This window comes from Muntiacus reevesi, chromosome 2 (assembly GCF_963930625.1).
Source record: "Muntiacus reevesi chromosome 2, mMunRee1.1, whole genome shotgun sequence".
Lineage (NCBI taxonomy): Eukaryota > Metazoa > Chordata > Mammalia > Artiodactyla > Cervidae > Muntiacus > Muntiacus reevesi.
Genome location: NC_089250.1, coordinates 239,035,544 through 239,052,439, shown reverse-complemented (window position 1 = coordinate 239,052,439; position 16,896 = coordinate 239,035,544). Strand labels below are relative to the sequence as shown.

At 43.4% G+C, this 16,896-nt stretch overlaps 1 protein-coding gene and 1 non-coding gene across 3 annotated transcripts in view; one reads left to right on the top strand and one right to left on the bottom strand.

Moving 5' to 3' along the window:
• The window catches only part of CFAP263 (cilia and flagella associated protein 263), a 31,136-nt gene that overhangs the window by 1,507 nt on the left and 12,733 nt on the right, over positions 1–16,896 (bottom strand). For both annotated transcript variants that reach the window (XM_065920513.1, XM_065920514.1), the window contains exons 6-8: positions 15,506–15,661; positions 11,396–11,503; positions 44–199 (exon numbers count right to left, since the gene is read on the bottom strand). In XM_065920513.1, the coding sequence (XP_065776585.1) occupies positions 44–199; positions 11,396–11,503; positions 15,506–15,661 (420 nt within the window). The remainder of the gene's footprint in view (positions 1–43; positions 200–11,395; positions 11,504–15,505; positions 15,662–16,896) is intronic.
• LOC136162008 (U6 spliceosomal RNA) lies at positions 13,680–13,786 on the top strand. Its single transcript, XR_010661860.1, has one exon. It is a non-coding gene; the product is annotated as a U6 spliceosomal RNA (small nuclear RNA).

Genomic DNA, 16,896 nt, shown 5'->3' with positions numbered 1-16,896 from the left:
GGTGGGGGCAGTGCATAAGACACTGGGGGCTCTTGGGACTCACCTCTGCGATCTCCACTTTCCTCTCCCACATCCTGATGGTCTTCTCCAGGTCCCCGTTGCGGATCTTCTCCCGGATATACATCATCACCTGTGGAGCTCGGAACTCAGACAGCTGCTTCCGGAGCTGCCTGTTCAGAGCCAGGGCCTTGGCCCGGTCCTGGGTGGGGGAAGGGACCAATTAGACCATGGGGCTCCGATGGCAGTTCCAGCCTCCTGGGACTTACTGGCCCTGGCAACTCCCCCTACTTTCAATGTCGTTCTAAAAATAACGTTTACATTTTCAAAGGAGTGGGTGAAATCACAAGATTCTGACTCTTTACAGATCCTGACATGTTTGTCCAGTTCAGAAACATTAAGGGCAGTCTACAGTCTTTCTTCCTCCCTTCCTTTTTTCCTTCTTCCTTTCCTTCCTTTATTAAGGAATGTGCTTTACTTTTGATTGCTTAGGGGTTTTTTTGTGTGTGTGTGTGTGCAAAATATACATAACATAAAATTGCCCATTTTAACCATTTTTAAATGTACAGCTCTGTGACATTCAGTATACTTGAATTGTTTTGCAGCCTTCATCACCATCTGTCTGCAGAAATTTTTCATTTTCCCCAACTGAATCTTGGTATCTATTAAACATTTAACTTCCCATACCCTTCCCCAACAGGCCCTGCAACTACCATTCTATTTTATGTCTCTATGAATTAAAAAAAATTTTTTTTAGTCTCACTGTGTGGCTTAAATGAGCTTAGTTCCTTGGACTGCTAGGGGATTCCTTCCTCCATTCTCTATGAATCTAACTACTCTAGATATAAGTGGAATCATATAATAGTTGCTCTTACATGACTAATTTCACAGCGTAAATGTCTTCAGAGTTCATCCATTTAGTAGCATGTCAAAATTTTTTCCTTTCTAAGGATGAATAAAATTCTGTTACATGTATGTACAGCTCATTTTGGTTATTCATCCCTCTGTCAATGGACACTTGAATTGCTTCTATATTTCAGCTATTGTAAATAATGCTACTACAAACCTTGGTGTACAAATACCTATTGTTCAAGTTCCTGCTTCCAAATTATTTGGGGTATATACCTGGAAGACAACTTGCTGGATCATACGGTTATTCAGTTTTTTTGAGGAGTCTGTCTTTTAAAATTTTATTTTTTTAAATTATTATACAGTAAAATTAACTACTCCTTTTCTTCAGTGGATTTTGAATTAGCATTGTCCTTTTAACAATTGTTTTGAATAGGCAACACATTCAATCCAAACGGTATAAAAGTGCACAGTGACAAGCTCCCATCCTACCCCCATCTTCAGCCACACAGTTCCCCTTCCAAGAAGCGTATACTGCTTTTGGGTTTCTTGCATCCTTCTAGAAATCTCTCAGTTCAGTTCAGTCGCTCAGTCGTGCCTGAATCTCTGCGACCCCATGGACTGCAGTACACCAGGCTTCCCCGTCCATCACCAACTCCCAGAGCTTGCTCAAACTCATGCCCATTGAGTCAGTGATGCCATCCAACCATCTCATCCTCTGTCATCCCCTTCTCCTCCCGCATTCAATCTTTCCCAGCATCAGGGTCTTTTCCAATGAGTCAGTTCTTTGCATCAGATGGCCAAATTATTGGAGTTTCAGCTTCAACATCAGTCCTTCCAATGAACACCCAGGACTGATCTCCTTTAATATGGACTGGTTGATCTCCTGGCAGTCCAACACCACTGTTCAAAAGCATCAATTCTTCGGTGCTCAGCTTTCTTTTTAGTCCAACTCTCACATCCATACATGACTACTGGAAAAACCATAGCCTTGAATAGACAGACCTTTATCGGCAAAGTAATGTCTCTGGTTTTTAATATGCTGTCTAGGTTGGTCATAACTTTTCTTCCAAGGAGCAAGCGTCTTAATTTCATGGCTGCAGTCACCATCTGCAGTGATTTTGGAGCCCCCCCCCCCAAAAAAAAGTCTGTCACTCTTTCCATTGTCTCCCCATCTATTTGCCATGAATTGATGGGACCGGATGCCATGATCTTAGTTTTCTGAATGTTGAGTTTTAAGCCAACTTTTTCACTCTCCTCTTTCACTTTCATCAAGAGGCTCTCTAGTTTTTCTTCTCTTTCTGCCATAAGGGTGGTGTCATCTGCATATCTGAGGTTGTTGATATTTCTCCTGACAATCTTGATGTGTTTGCATGGATAGAAATCTCTATATTTACCTTTTTTGACCCAAAGAGTAGCCAATTCTATTCACTTTTTTTAACTACAATAACAGGAAGATTATTAACGAAGGGATATAAATCATTGTTTAGAACTATAATAAAGCCTACAGTTTATCAAGCACCTTTCATAAACACAACTCCTTTCAGCTCTCAATGATCCCAGGAGGTAGGAAGGAATCACTATCCGAGACTCAGAAACATTAAGTGATTTGCACAGAAATTTCACAAATTTTATCACTCTCAAACACCTGCTACCAAATTCCAGACTTTCTCAATGTTAAAGTAGATGGTTGTGAATATCTGCTTTGAGCCTCAGTTTCCTCATCTAGAAAGCAAGACTAATCAGATAACCTACATAGTGGTTATGCAAATCCAATGAAACTCTTAAGTGGCTGTCAGCTCTTAGCACAGGGCAGGGTACACAGTAGCACTCAGTAAATTTTAAGAATGATCATACAAAGTTGTATCAATTCGATACACCTTCAGCAATATAAACATGTCTGCAAGCCGATGAGGACCAGAAAGAGGAAGGAATAATGAAAATGTATGCTGCATGGGTAAGGCAAGAGCCAAAGAACCCCTTCCCTTTTTGGAATTAATTTGGCTTTAGTACAAGAAGTAGAAATCTGGGGGAAAACAAAATTAGAATATACAAAATTCTCCTAAAAGGAATTGACATCTCTGGGCGAGCCTCATATTAAATCTGGGATCACTGCCTCTGGGATACTTTGAAATAAAAAACTCAGCAAATGCGCCCCCTGGAGACATCTCGTGGTGTGGGGAACCGACCAGTGGATGGCGCGGTTTCACCTGCCCTAGGAACCAAGGAGGCATTTATTGGCCTCAATAATATACTGGGCTTCCCCAGTAGTTCAACTGGTAAAAGAACCCACCTCCAATGCAGGAGATTATGGTTCGATTCCTGTGTCGGGAAGTTCTCCGGCAGAAGGGATAGGCTACCCACTCCAGTATCCTTGGGTTTTCCTGATGACTCAGACGGTAAAGAATCCGCCTGCAATGAGGGAGACCTGGGTTCGATCCCTGGGATGAAAAAATCCCCTGGAGGAGGGCATGACAACCCACTCCAGTATTCTTGCCTGGAGAATCACATGGACAGAGGAGCCTTGCAAAGAGTCAGACACGACTGAGAGACTAAGCACAGCACAGCAATGATATACTAGAGCTTGTTGATCAGACTCCCTTAAAGATTCTCCTTTTCTTTTCTCCTCCATCTTAAAACTGAGACTCAGAAACTTCTCAAGTAAATGTCCAGGTAGTTGGTAAATAGATTCATGTCTGCTCCCCATGAACAGCAACATTCCAGGGGAGACACTCTGCAGTGAAGAAGTTCATCTAGCATGAAGATGGTCTCCAGCTGGGTATACAGTCTCAACTCTGCCGGCTTCTATCTCTGAGAGTTTTCTCCAGAAGCACCAGCTTAGATCTGTTCTAGATTCTAGAAGAGGCACTTCTGCCGCTCCATTTCCACACTTGTTTCTCTCCAAGTAAGGAAGCTGGGAAGTACAATCTCTGTACAACATAATCTCTGACACCGACATACTTGAAAAGCTGCAAGAAGACGCGAAGTCACCATCACCCATTCCAAAATCCCAAACCTTAGTGGTGGTTTTGTAAGACAGGAAGAGAGAGCACTGGATCCTCCAGTTCTGAGAGCTCCTTACCTTAGACACCTTTGCTGAGCTTTTCGAGTGGGGCCCCAACAAGAGTCCTCCTGCCTGGGGTTGTTGGAGCCAATAGAATGAGAACGCATTCACTTCAAAAGCAAAGGAAGGTTTTCTTCTTTGATTAAACAAGTGAGATCTAGGAGTACCCACTCCAGAGCATACCGCTCCCGACAGGCTGCTTTATGGGGATCTCTATGCACTCTTATTTATCCAACTTTTTTCTCCCCCTCTTGAAGAATCTTCTGTATCAGCATATAAAGAATTTACTCTTTTTAAACAGCTGCATAATTTTCCATTGTATGGATGTACCATAATTTAACAAGTCCCTACCTACAGTCACTTAACTTCTCCATCTCTTGTTACAACAAACAGTGCTGTGATTACAAGTCTTCTGGGTATGCATCATTTTGTAAAAATGCAAATATATCAGTAGGATAAGCTACTGAAAATGAAATTGTTTATTCTAAGGCAGTGGTTCTCAACCAGAAGCTGTTCGCCTGCAGGAGACATTTGGCAATGCCGGGAGACATTTTTGTTTGTCACAGTTAGGGGAGTGCTACTGACATCTAGTAAGTAGGCTGAGGTCAGGGATGCTACCGAATACCCTACCAGGAACAAGACAGACCCCACAACACAGCATTATCTGACTCAAAGCGTCAGTAGTGTCTAGGTTGAGAAATTCTGCCCTACGCATGTGAGTGTACACAATTTATGGTGCTAACTTGCCTTCTATTGTAATGATCAAGCCAATAAACTTCTGCAGCAATGTTTGAGACTGCCTGTTTTCCCTATTCTCTCAACACAACCGTACTATTTCATCTTTGTTAGTTTAAAGGAGGAAAAATGGTACCTCATTATAGTTTTACTTTTTTCTGACCCTTATGGGTGAAGAGGAACATTTTTCATATGTTTGAGATTTTTTAGCTTTTTTGTAAACTGTTTAAGTCTTTGGCCTACTTTTCCTACTTTTTGTTAGATTTCTCCTATTAATTTCTAAAATGCATTTATGTTATAAGAAAATTAGCTCCTTGTGATGTTAGATACAACATTTTCCCAGGTACTTATCTGTTGGCCTTACTTATGATGGTTTTTGTCATGCAGAAAAATTTTTATTTTTATATAGTTGACTTTATTGATTTCATGGTTTATGGGCTTTACATTTTAAACGTCTTCCCCATTCCAAGATCATAATAAAAATGTTCCCACTATATAAATTTAGGACTTTAATGGCTTTATTATTTACATTTAAATTTATGATACGACTGGATTAATTTCACCATTACATATAAGTTCCAAGTTAATTGTTACTAACTGAATAATCTGTTGTCTTTTATTACAATGTCACTTTTATCATAAACTAAATGTATCAATATTAATGGATACTTCTATCAACTGGCTTATAGTTTTTCTTTGATCTTCTAGTCTATTCATGGTCCTTTTTTTTTTTTTTTTATGGTCCTGTTTTAAATACTATAACCTCATGACATGTTTCAGTTTCTAGTAGGGCTAGTCTCCTCCTTATTAAGAATTTTAATTTTCTTATTTTTCCAAAAAATTTTTGAGTCAGTTTATTTAATAAGCCTTTCAAAAACTTTTGCTATTTTAATTGGAATACTGTTATTTCACAGATCAACTTAAATAGAACTAACATTCTTATGATGTTGACTCTTCCTAACCTAGTATGTTATTTTGATTCCTTGCTTCACAAAAGAATCACCATCTTGTGACACTGGCATCACCTGGGAACTGGGTGAAAATGCAGAGTCTCAGGTCATCTATCCAATCAGAAGCTGCTTGTAACAAGATCCCCAGTCATTGATTGTCTCCTTCTGGTTTGAGACGTGCTATTTTAATTCAGTTTAAGGCAACCTAATAAAATTAATTTTCTATTAACTTGTTTTCAGAATGCAGTAAACATTTGTCGGGAGGTGTACAGTGCATACCTACTATCTGTCCAGCATGTCACACAACTGTAGGGAGACCTAAAAATATATTCAGAACCATCAGTGGACACTCCTGTGAGAATGATGATTAGAGAATACCTGAGATGAAATATAATGAAGTAAGAACTGAAGCATTAAGTACTAGCTATGAGGGATATGTTCAGAAGAGCAGGGACTGCAATCTCACCCAGCACCCCGCTTGAAGAGCAGAGTAAAACCATAGGAAAGGCGGGCCACTGTTCCCACACCCAGCTCCAGAGCAATGGTGCAGGGGCGAGGCTGTGAAATAAAGAGCTCGGGAATGCAGCCTAAGAAATGAACTTGACTTGGAACAGTGGGGATATCATGCCTAAGGACTTTGTGGGAGACAGTGGAGATCTTTGGGGTGAGCGGTTAAGATCAATGTGATAGTTTCATAGTAATAGCAATAAGCAAAAAGTAGATCAGTTAGATCTTTAACTTAACCAGAGAAAGACACAATTAAGAAGAGCCTTCCTGAGAGTCTCTTGGACTCAAGGAGATCAAGTCTGTCATTCCTAGAGGAATCAACCCTGAATATTCATTGGAAGGACTGATGCAGAAACTCCAATAATTTGGCCACCTGATACAAAGAGCTGACTCATTGGAAAAGACCCTGACGCTGAGAAAGATTGAGAGCAGGAGGAGAAGGGGGTGACAGAGAATGAGATGGTTGGATGGCATCACTGACTCAATGAACATGAGTTTGAGCAAACTCCAGGGGATAGTAAAGGACAGGGAAGCTTGGCATGCTGCAGTCCATGGGGTTACAAAGAGTCAAAACAACAAATACGGGGTTAGAGCAAGCCTCAATGACAGGCAATGCTTTGCCCCTGTGATCAAGCCTGATTTTAATTAAATCAAGAATGTGGAGCAATTAACGTCTCAGGGTGTTAAGGCAGTAGCGCCATCAGCTAGTAATGAATGGAGATTGACAGCTAGGTGTGGTACCAATAGAGGCAGACGGGCGAGAGGTTTAGCTGGAAGATGGAGGAGTCAAAGAGAACTCAGCTGAAACCGCCCTGGTTGTCAGGGAGATAGAATCCATGAGCAAGGCTGTACCCTCTGAGGAGCCACATCAGAGGTGACTAACAGCAGGAGAGGGAGACTTCACTGAATAGTGCAGCCAAATCACTAAACAACAAGCAAAACCAATAACAAGACCAAGATACCATTGCTAAAATATATTATCTAAAATGTCCAGTTTGTAAGAAAAATATGACATAGGAAAGAAACAAGGAAGTGTGATCCACACAGTGATAAAAAGAGGCAACATAAACTGCTTTTCAGAGAATCCAGAAGAAGGGCTTGGCAAAATCTTCAAAGCAGCTATCATGAAGATGATAAAGAAACTCAAGGAGGGAACTTCCCTGGTGGTACAGTGGATAAGAATCTGCCTGATAATGCAGGGGACAGGGGGTTGATCCCTGGTCTGGGAAGATTCCATCTGCTAAGGGACACCTAAGCTCATGGACCACAACTACTGAGACTGTGCTCTAGAGTCTGTAAGCAGCAACTGCTGAGCCCACACGCTGAAGCTACTGAAGCCCGTGCACCTAGAGCCTGTGATCTGTAACAAGAGAAGCCATTGCAATTAGAAATCCTTGAAGAGTAACCCAAGCTCACCACAACCAGAGAAAGCCCATGCAGCAACAAAGACCCAGTGCAGCCAAAAACAAATTAAATAAATAAATCTAAAAAAAAAAAAAAAAAAAAAACCTGGGTAAAGGCCTTGAATAGACATTTTTTCAAGACAGACAGACATGTAGCTAGAAAGCATATGAAAAGATGCTCAATGTCGTTAGTCATAAAGCAATTCAAATCAGTACCACTTCCCACCTATTGCAAAGCATTGAAGAAAGCACCTGAAGATAACAAGTGTTGGTGAAGATGTACAGAAATTGGAACCTTCACACATACCTTTTTGATGGGAATGTAAAATGGTGCAGCCGGTTTGCAAAACAGCTTGGCAGCTTCTGTAAATGTTAAACATAGAGGTACTATATATACAGGGCTTCCCTGGTGGCTCAGGGTAAAGAATATGTCTGCAGCGCAGCATGCGGGCGTGCTGCTGCTGCTGCGTCACTTCAGTCGTGTCCGACTCTGTGGGACTCCATAGACGGCGTGCTAAGGTCTCTTCAATTGTGTCCGACTCATTGTGACATAATGGACTGTAGCCCGCCAGGCTCCTCTGTCCATGGGATTCTCCAGGCAAGAAGACTGGAGTGGGTTGCCATGCCCTCCACCAAGGGACCTTCCCAACCCAAGGACCAAATCCACGTCTCTTCCGTCTCCTGTATTGGCAAGCAGGTTGTTTACCACTAGAGCCGCCTGGGAAGACCCTATGAGAAAAGGCCAATTCACAGAGACTCGAAGCTGATCAGTAGTCACCTGTGGTTACCTAACAGAAGCAGAAGATATTAAGAAGAGGTGGCAAGAATACACAGAACTGAACAAAAAAGATCTTCACAACCCAGATAATCACGATGGTGTGATCACTCACCTAGAGCAAGACATCCTGGAATGTGAAGTCAAGTGGGCCTTAGGAAGCATCACTACAAAAAAAGCTAGTGGAGGTGATGGAATTCCAGTTGAGCTATTTCAAATCCTAAAAGATGATGCTGTGAAAGTACTGCACTCAATATGCCAGGAAATCTGAAAAACTCAGCAGTGGCCACAGGACTGGAAAAGGTCAGTTTTCATTCCAATCCCAAAGAAAGGCAATGCCAAAGAATGCTCAAACTACCACACAATTGCACTCATCTCACACGCTAGCTGGAGAAGGAAATGGCAACCCACTCCAGTGTTCTCGCCTGGAGAATCCCGAGGATGGAGGAGCCTGGTGGGCTGCCGTCTATGGGGTCGCACAGAGTCGGACACGACTGAAGCAACTTAGCAGCAGCAGCAGAAGCACACACTACCAAAGTAATGCTCAAAATTCTCCAAGCCAGGCCTCAGCGATACGTGAACCGTGAACTGCCAGATGTTCAGGCTGGCTTTAGAAAAGGCAGAGGAACCAGAGATCAAATTGCCAGCATCCGCTGGGTCATCGAAAAAGCAAGACAGTTCCAGAAAAATACCTATTTCTGCTTTATTGACTATGCCAGAGCCTTTGACTGTGTGGATCACAATAAACTGTGGAAAATTCTGAAAGAGATGGGAATACCAAACCAGTTGACCCACCTCTTGAGAAATCTATATGCAGGTCAGGAAGCAATAGCTAGAACGGGACATGGAACAACAGACTAGTTCCAAATCAAGAAAGGAGTACGTCAGACTGTATATTGTTACCCCGATTATTTAACTTATATGCAGAGTACATCATGAGAAATGTTGGGCTGGATGAAGCACAAGCTGGAATCAAGATTGCCAGGGGGAAATATCAATACCTCAGATGTGCAGAGGACACCACCCTTATGGCAGAAAGTGAAGAGGAACTAAAAAGCTTCTTGATGAAGGTGAAAGAGGAGAGTGAAAAAGTTGACTTAAAGCTCAACATTCAGAAAACTAAGATCATGGCATCTGGTCCCATCAATTCATGGCAAATAGATGGGGAAACAGTGGCTGTCTTTATTTTGGGGGGCTCCAAAATCATTGCAGATGGTGACTGCAGCCATGAAATTAAAAGACGCATACTCCTTGGAAGGAAAGCTATGACCAACCTAGACAGCATATTAAAAAGCAGAGACATTACTTTGCCAACAGAGGTCCGTCTAGTCAAGGCTATGGTTTTTCCAATAGTCATGTATGGATGTGAGAGTTGGACTGTAAATAAAGCTGAGCATCAAAGAATTGATGCTTGTGATCTGTGGTGTTGGAGAAGACTCTTGAGATTCTCTTGGACTGCAAGGAGATCCAACCAGTCCATCCTAAAGATCAGTCCTGGGTGTTCATTGGAAGGACTGATGTTGAAGCTGAAGCTCTATTCAATACTTTGGCCAGCTGATGTGAAGAGCTGACTCATTTGAAAAGACCCTGATGCTGGGAAAGATTGAGGGCAGGAGGAGAAGGGGATGACAGAAGATGAGATGGTTGGATGGTACCACTGACTCAATGGACATGAGTTTGGATAGACTCGGGGAGTTGGTGATGGACAGGGAGGCCTAGCGTGCTGCAGTCCATGGAGTCACAAAGAGTCAGACATGACTAGCGACTAAAGTGAGTGAGTAAGCCCTTGGCGGGTGGGAATGAGGTGAGGTAAAATTAAGGACTTCTAGTGGATCCAGGGTTTCTTTCTGAGGTGATGAAAATGTTCTAAAACGCTCAAGCTGATGGTTGCACAACTCTGGAAGTATACTATAAACCACTCGAATCTATACTTTAAATTGATACATTATTTGATAAATGAATTATATCCCAATTGAGCTGTTTTTTTAAAAGTTAAGAAAATGAAAATATACTAAGTAGTTAATGCCAGGCTTTTAAAGATTGATCTCACATTTTACTTGTCATCTAAGAAGTATCAACCCAAATAAAGAAGGACCACAGGAATTCTGCATAGAGAGAACACACAGATCTTTGCTTTGACTTTGTTACAGGCCTCTGTACTGAGAGTGGCTTTTTTTTTTTTTTTTGTAAAGGATTCGGGCTCTCCACCAAGAATACGATGCGGACACCATGGCAAAACTGAGTCACATGTAGTAATCCCGTGGCTTCGGGACTGTTGTAGGCAGAGTTGGGAACACTTCAGACTCATTTGAGACAATGACAATAATAACTGAACAGGTGGATGGTTTTAAGAGGTTGACAAAGCACCCTGTCTGATCACCACAACAAAGGCTGTGACGTCTTTTGCCTGGGTGAGGAAATTGAGTTCTGTCTACTTCAAAGGCTTATTCGAGGCTAAAGACTGGCAACACCAAACCTGATGCCAGACCTGAGTCAGGGCTCATTGTCCCCCATCTTCCCCTCAAAGTCCCTTTTGAGGATTCCAGGTGCATTTAGGTTGCTGGAATTCAACTCTAGGTGCTCAGCAAAATACTGAGACACTCAACCCCCATGCAGACGGAGGGAGCTCAGATGTTCGCATGGTGACCACAGGCCCTGGAGCGCACTGGGACAGAGGTCACAAGTCTACCATCCGAGCAGTCATCATACCAAGGGAGAGCTCCATGTTTAAAAAGCTTCCTCTCCTTTGCAGAGAACATTATAATTTGCTGTGTGTTCTTTTTCTCATATTGGTTACATTATTATATGCATCATACATTTTTTTGCCAGGTTGAATACACTACACTTTGAGTTTGGTACCTTATGAATCACTTAAGGAATTCTCGAGGGTGATTTGGACTCTGTGGTTTCTAGATGATTTCTGACTCTAGATTCTAACCCAGCAGTAATTAAAACGCCAACACCATGGACTGGGAGCCTTCTCCTCTGATGGCCCAGAACTATTTTGATTTTTCTGATCTGGGCTTTTCTAGACAAAAACCAAGGTGGCTGACTCAGAGTCCTTGTTGACAGAAGGAGAAAAACACCAGAAAGAGCGTGTTTTACCCTCGCCTACCTCCTCTGCTTGTAGGGTTTCTTTTTCAATTTTTTCAAGTAACTCTTTTCTCAGCAAGAACTCCTTGGTCAGACTGAGGGACATTTCCATGGCATGGTGTAGCTTGCTCTGCAATATAACAACACGGAAAATCTTGAGCAAAGATGATCGCTATAGGAAAAAGAGACAGACAACTCTTTATTCAGCAGAATAGCAGGACCATCCAGGAACTTGAGTCTGTCCTTCTTATGACTCCAGATTTTCCGAATCCTGGTGCCTAAGAGTCGGGGGGGAGAGGTCCTCGGGAGGCTGCTCACCTGCAAAGTACCCAGACACATCTGGACCCAAACCCCACCCCACCGTTTACTAAGAGAACCTCTCTAGACTTGGCTGACTGCTTTGTAGGGCTGTGGTGCTGAGTCACTCAGTCGTATCCGATTCTTTGTGATCCCATGGACTATAGCCCTCCAGGCTCCTCTGTCCATGGAATTCTCCAGGCAAGAAAACTGGAGTGTGTTCCCATTTCCTTCTCTAGGGGATCGTCTCAACCCAGGAATCAAACCTGGGTCTCCTGCATTGCAGGCGAATCCTTTACTGCTTGAGCCACCAGGAAAGGCTTAACAGAGACAAATCCTGGTAAAGTGTTGAGCACAGCGCCTGACACACGGAGATCACACGGCATGTGACCACCATCCTTTGGACAAAGAGGCGGATGCTACTGTGAGCATGTGAGACCGCATATGTGAGGTCTTCCCCGACCAGGGATTGAGCCCATGTCTCCTGCAATAGCAGGCAGACTCTCTACCATGGGGCCACCAGGGATGCCCCAAGGGGCTCCCTTGACTGAGACTCACTCATGCAACTCACAGAAGAGAAGACACTGTTTCTGCCTCCTTCATGGCTAACCCCCCAGCACTTAGCCCTGTGCCTAGTATGCCATAGGTTCTCATATATTTAGTAATAGAGGCAAATTACTCTGCATATTTTTTTTATTATTTTTAAAATGTGCATTTGTTTGGTTGTGCTGAGTCTTAGATGTGGCATGCAGGATCTTTCATCTTTAGCTGTGGCAGCATGTGGGACCTAGTTTTCTGACCAGGGCTCGACCCCAGGTCCCTGCATTGGGAGCAAGGAGTCTTAGCTACTAGACCACCAGGGAAGTTCCATTCTACATATTTTTAATGACATCTCCCACTTGGGTGCTTGACATTAAAATGAAAATGATCCAACCTGCTGCCCATCCATCTGTAAACATACACCTGAATTTTTAGCAGTTTTTTGACAATTCTGACTGAGCACCTGCTTTGGTACTGTCTTCAATGCTAGGAACACATCACAGACCAGTCAAGCTCTGTCCTGGTGGGTAGTCACAAAAACCTGCTTCTGAGAGGGGAAGCATCGGCCCATGGTTCCCAGTGGAGTCGCCATTCAAACCCAAGTGAGGCCTGACTCTACAGCTCACCAGAGCTGGGCCCTGCTTTCCGCAGGAGACCTGAGAACTGAGATACAGAAAAGTGAAACTGTGTCTCTCTCAGCTTCTCGCTGTGTCACCTTGGGTCTCCTGTAGGTGTCTCCTCCCAGCTTCACCATCTGTTTGCTGTTATTCTCAACAGGCCGACAGGCACCCTAGCCCCTGGGATTCTGACCGGAATGGCTCCCATCCTGCCCACTGCGGCTTGTGTTCCAGATGCTTGGGTATCACCATCAATCTGCACTGCGCGTTCTGGAGTGTGAGACCTGGGCCTGGCTGTCGTATTAATATTTTATAGCCAGTAGCTCCACTCCAAAGCACTGGCTTTTCCCCACAAGACCAGACTGGCCCTGGGCCCCTTAGCTGATTCCTCAGGATCAGATCAAGGTCCAGTGTGATGTAACCACATACCTTGCAGCTCTCCAGCTGGACACAAGAATTTCAGAATGTGAGCATGACCTTGTCTACACACATTTTGCCAGAGGAAAGCAGTGGGATACACACCAGACTAGGAGCCCCAGCTCCGTCACAGCATGTGGCTTGAGTCCGGCAATTACTCTCACTCTTTAAGCCTCAGGTTTTTTATTTGTAAAAGGAAAACGTTGAGCAAACATAAGCCTAATATAAACACATTCGAATTCACAATTTTAAATGATACCGTGTGGGCCAAATGAAGTTTACTTGTGAGCTACCTAAGTCCATCGTTGCTGTGGCCACCGAGGCACTAGGCCAAGAGTCAGCAACTTTGTTCTGTAAAAGGTTAGATGGGAAATATTTCAAGTTTTGCAGGCCAAGAGGCAAAATTGAGGATATTGTATAACTATATTAACAAGAGTGCTTGCTTCGGCAGCACATATACTAAAATTGGAATGATACAGAGAAGATTAGCATGGCCCCTGCGCAAGGATGACACACAAATTTGTGAACCGTTCCATATTTTTCCTTAAAAAACTGGAAATAGAACTGCCATATGACCCAGCAATCCCACTTCTGGGCATACACACCGAGGAAACCAGATCTGAAAGAGACACGTGCACCCCATTGTTCATCGCAGCACTGTTTATAATAGCCAGGACATGGAAGCAACCTAGATGCCCATCAGCAGACGAATGGATAAGGAAGCTATGGTACATATACACAATGGAATATTACTCAGCCATTAAAAAGAATTCATTTGAATCAGTTCTAATGAGATGGATGAAACTGGAGCCCATTATACAGAGTGAAGTAAGCCAGAAAGATAAAGACCAATACAGTATACTAACACATATAAATGGAATTTAGAAAGATGGTAACAATAACCCTATATGCAAAACAGAAAAAGAGACACAGATGTACAGAACAGACTTTTGGACTCTGTGGGAGAAGGCGAGGGTGGGATGTTCTGAGAGAATAGCAATATCAAGGGTGAAACAGATCACCAGCCCAGGTTGGATACATGAGACAAGTGCTCAGGGCTGGTGCACTGGGAAGACCCAGAGGGATGGGATGGGGAGGGAGGCAGGAGCGGGGATCGGGATGGGGAACACATGTAAATCCATGGCTGATTCATGTCAATGTATGGCAAAAACCACTACAATATTGTAAAGTAATTAGCCTCCAACTAATAAAAATAAATGAAAAAAAATTTACATATAAACTATATTAATAAGAGAAAAAAACAAACTGCCACAATTGTTTTATTGATAAAATTCAAAATTAAATAATTAAGTATAATATTTTGGGATACTGGTCTACAAATGAGAAGAATGAAATTTCTAGGGGAGAAATCAATTTTACTTAACTGGGTGTCAAAGGGAGTGTCCTCTATCAAAATCAGTTGCAAATATTCCTCTGTAAAAAGCACCCTTGTCTCCTAGGCCAGTAGGCAGAGTATATGTGCCACTGCATCAGACAGTTGCCAGCAGAGTGACCAGACTGCCTGGTCTGCCGGGGACAGGCCATGCTCATGCCCATAATCCCTGCTTAATTATCAATATTGCCTCTTTCTCGCCAAAAACAGTTCTGTGTAGGTAAGGAATTATTTAGTAGATTTTTTTTATTTATAGCTAAGATGATTTCCTTTGCAGAGTTTTAAGCAGGGAAGTGCTTATTGTTGTTTAGTTGCTCAGTTGTGTCTGACTCTCTTACAATTCCATGGACTGTAGCCCACCAGGCTCCTCTGTCCATGGGATTTCCCAGGCAAGAATACTGGAGTGGTTTGCCATTTCCTTCTCCAGGGCATCTTCCCTGTTAAGACAGGGATCGAGCCAAAGTCTCCAGCATTGGCAGGCAGGTTCTTTACTACTGAGCCACCAGGGAAGTGCTTATTACAGACTAAATTAAATAGAGCCCTAATTGTGGCTGGTTCTTAAAACTCACAGTGCATAAAAATCATCTGGGGAATTAAAAAAATGTATGGCTCTCACCTCCTAATTCAATTGGTCAGGGTTGAACTAGAGTGTCTATTTAAAAAAAAAAAAAAAAAGGCTCCTCAACTGGTTTTAACACATAGTCAGGGTTATAGAGACATTTAGGGGATTTTAGGAGATATGGCTTTGTTGGGAGAAATCAGAGAGCAATGGGGGATGTCTAGGCTCTCAGTGAAGCCACAGTGATGTCCCAGAACCTCGCTGTGGCACGGGAAACCCCAAGCACCGGGGCATGAGCTTGGACCTTACTTTGTACGTGTTAAGGATCTGCAGGGTGTTTCCAGATGCCAGCTTCATCTGGATCAGCTCTTGATTCCTTGCTTCAATCGTCTCTAAAAACTGAGCATTCTCGATCTTCAGCTGCTGGAAGTCAACGTCGTGGAGGGCCTCGCCTACCTCTTCTTTCTACAGCTCAGAAAGAAGAGTGACACAAGTCAGAAAGACAAAAACAAATATATATTAACGTGTAAGTGTGAAATCTTAAAAAACTGACACAGAGGAACCTATTTGCAGGGCAGGAATAGAGATGCAGACATAGAGAATGGACTTGGGGACACAGTGGAGGAAGGGATGAGCTGGGAGACTGGGAGCGACAATGTGTATGTTACCATGTGTAAAACAGATAGCCAGTGGGAAACTCCAGTACAGCTCAGGGGGCTCAGCTCGGCGCTCCGTGATGACCCAGAGGGGTGGGACGGGGTGAGGGGGGCCGAGGGATGTGTGTGTACGTATAGCTCATTCACTTCATTGTACAGCAGAAACAAACATAACCATGTAAAGCAATTATACACCAGTAAAAAATAATAATAAAGAATAGAACATGGCCAAAAATGAAAAAGAAATGATGTGAGGTTGTGACTTCTGTATAGCCATACATTCAATTTCAGGTGAGCTTTTGGAAGTCAGTCATCATTCAGTCATTCTACAAACTTGGACTGGGGAATCTGCTTGTTGCCAGGCATGGTGTTAGGCCCTAGGGATACAGATCTAAGTAAATACAATACTCCCATGCTCAATGACAGTTCACAGGCAGGTCACAGCGTGGTGTCGTGGGACACACAGGGGCAGCAGGCAAACAGCAGCCCCTCAGTCAGGCCAGGAGGGTATGGAAGGTGGGGTCAGGGGAGGCTTCCCCGAGGAGGTGATGCCTAAACAGGACTGTGAAGGAAGAGGCCATTATAAGTTGTTTCTAACCTGAAAAACTCAGAATAAGCAGCTCATAAATGCCTTTCCTTTGATCACATGATGTTTCTGCACTCGGGCTGCATCAGTGCGTTGGGTTGCCTCCCTAACCTTCACCCCACTTACCTGTCCCACGAGCTCTACGGCATCCTCACGTCTGTGGTCACAAAAGCCAAACTTGGAACTGGTCCCCACACCCACTTGCTGTTCAAGCTGTATACCTCCTAAAAGACATCTTCTTCCCTTCCCCCGGGATAACACAACAATTTTCTTAAGCCCTGACTTAACCCATCCTCCAGCTCAAGCTGTTTCCATCTTCCACACCAGAAGGCAACCCCTCCCTGCACTCCATCTCTGGATTCTGTGGCTCCTGGTCGTGGCTTCTGTGGTCTCCGTCTAGCAGTTACTCATCTACACCTTTTCTCACCATCACCTCTCCCTGTGAGCCTGTGAGGACA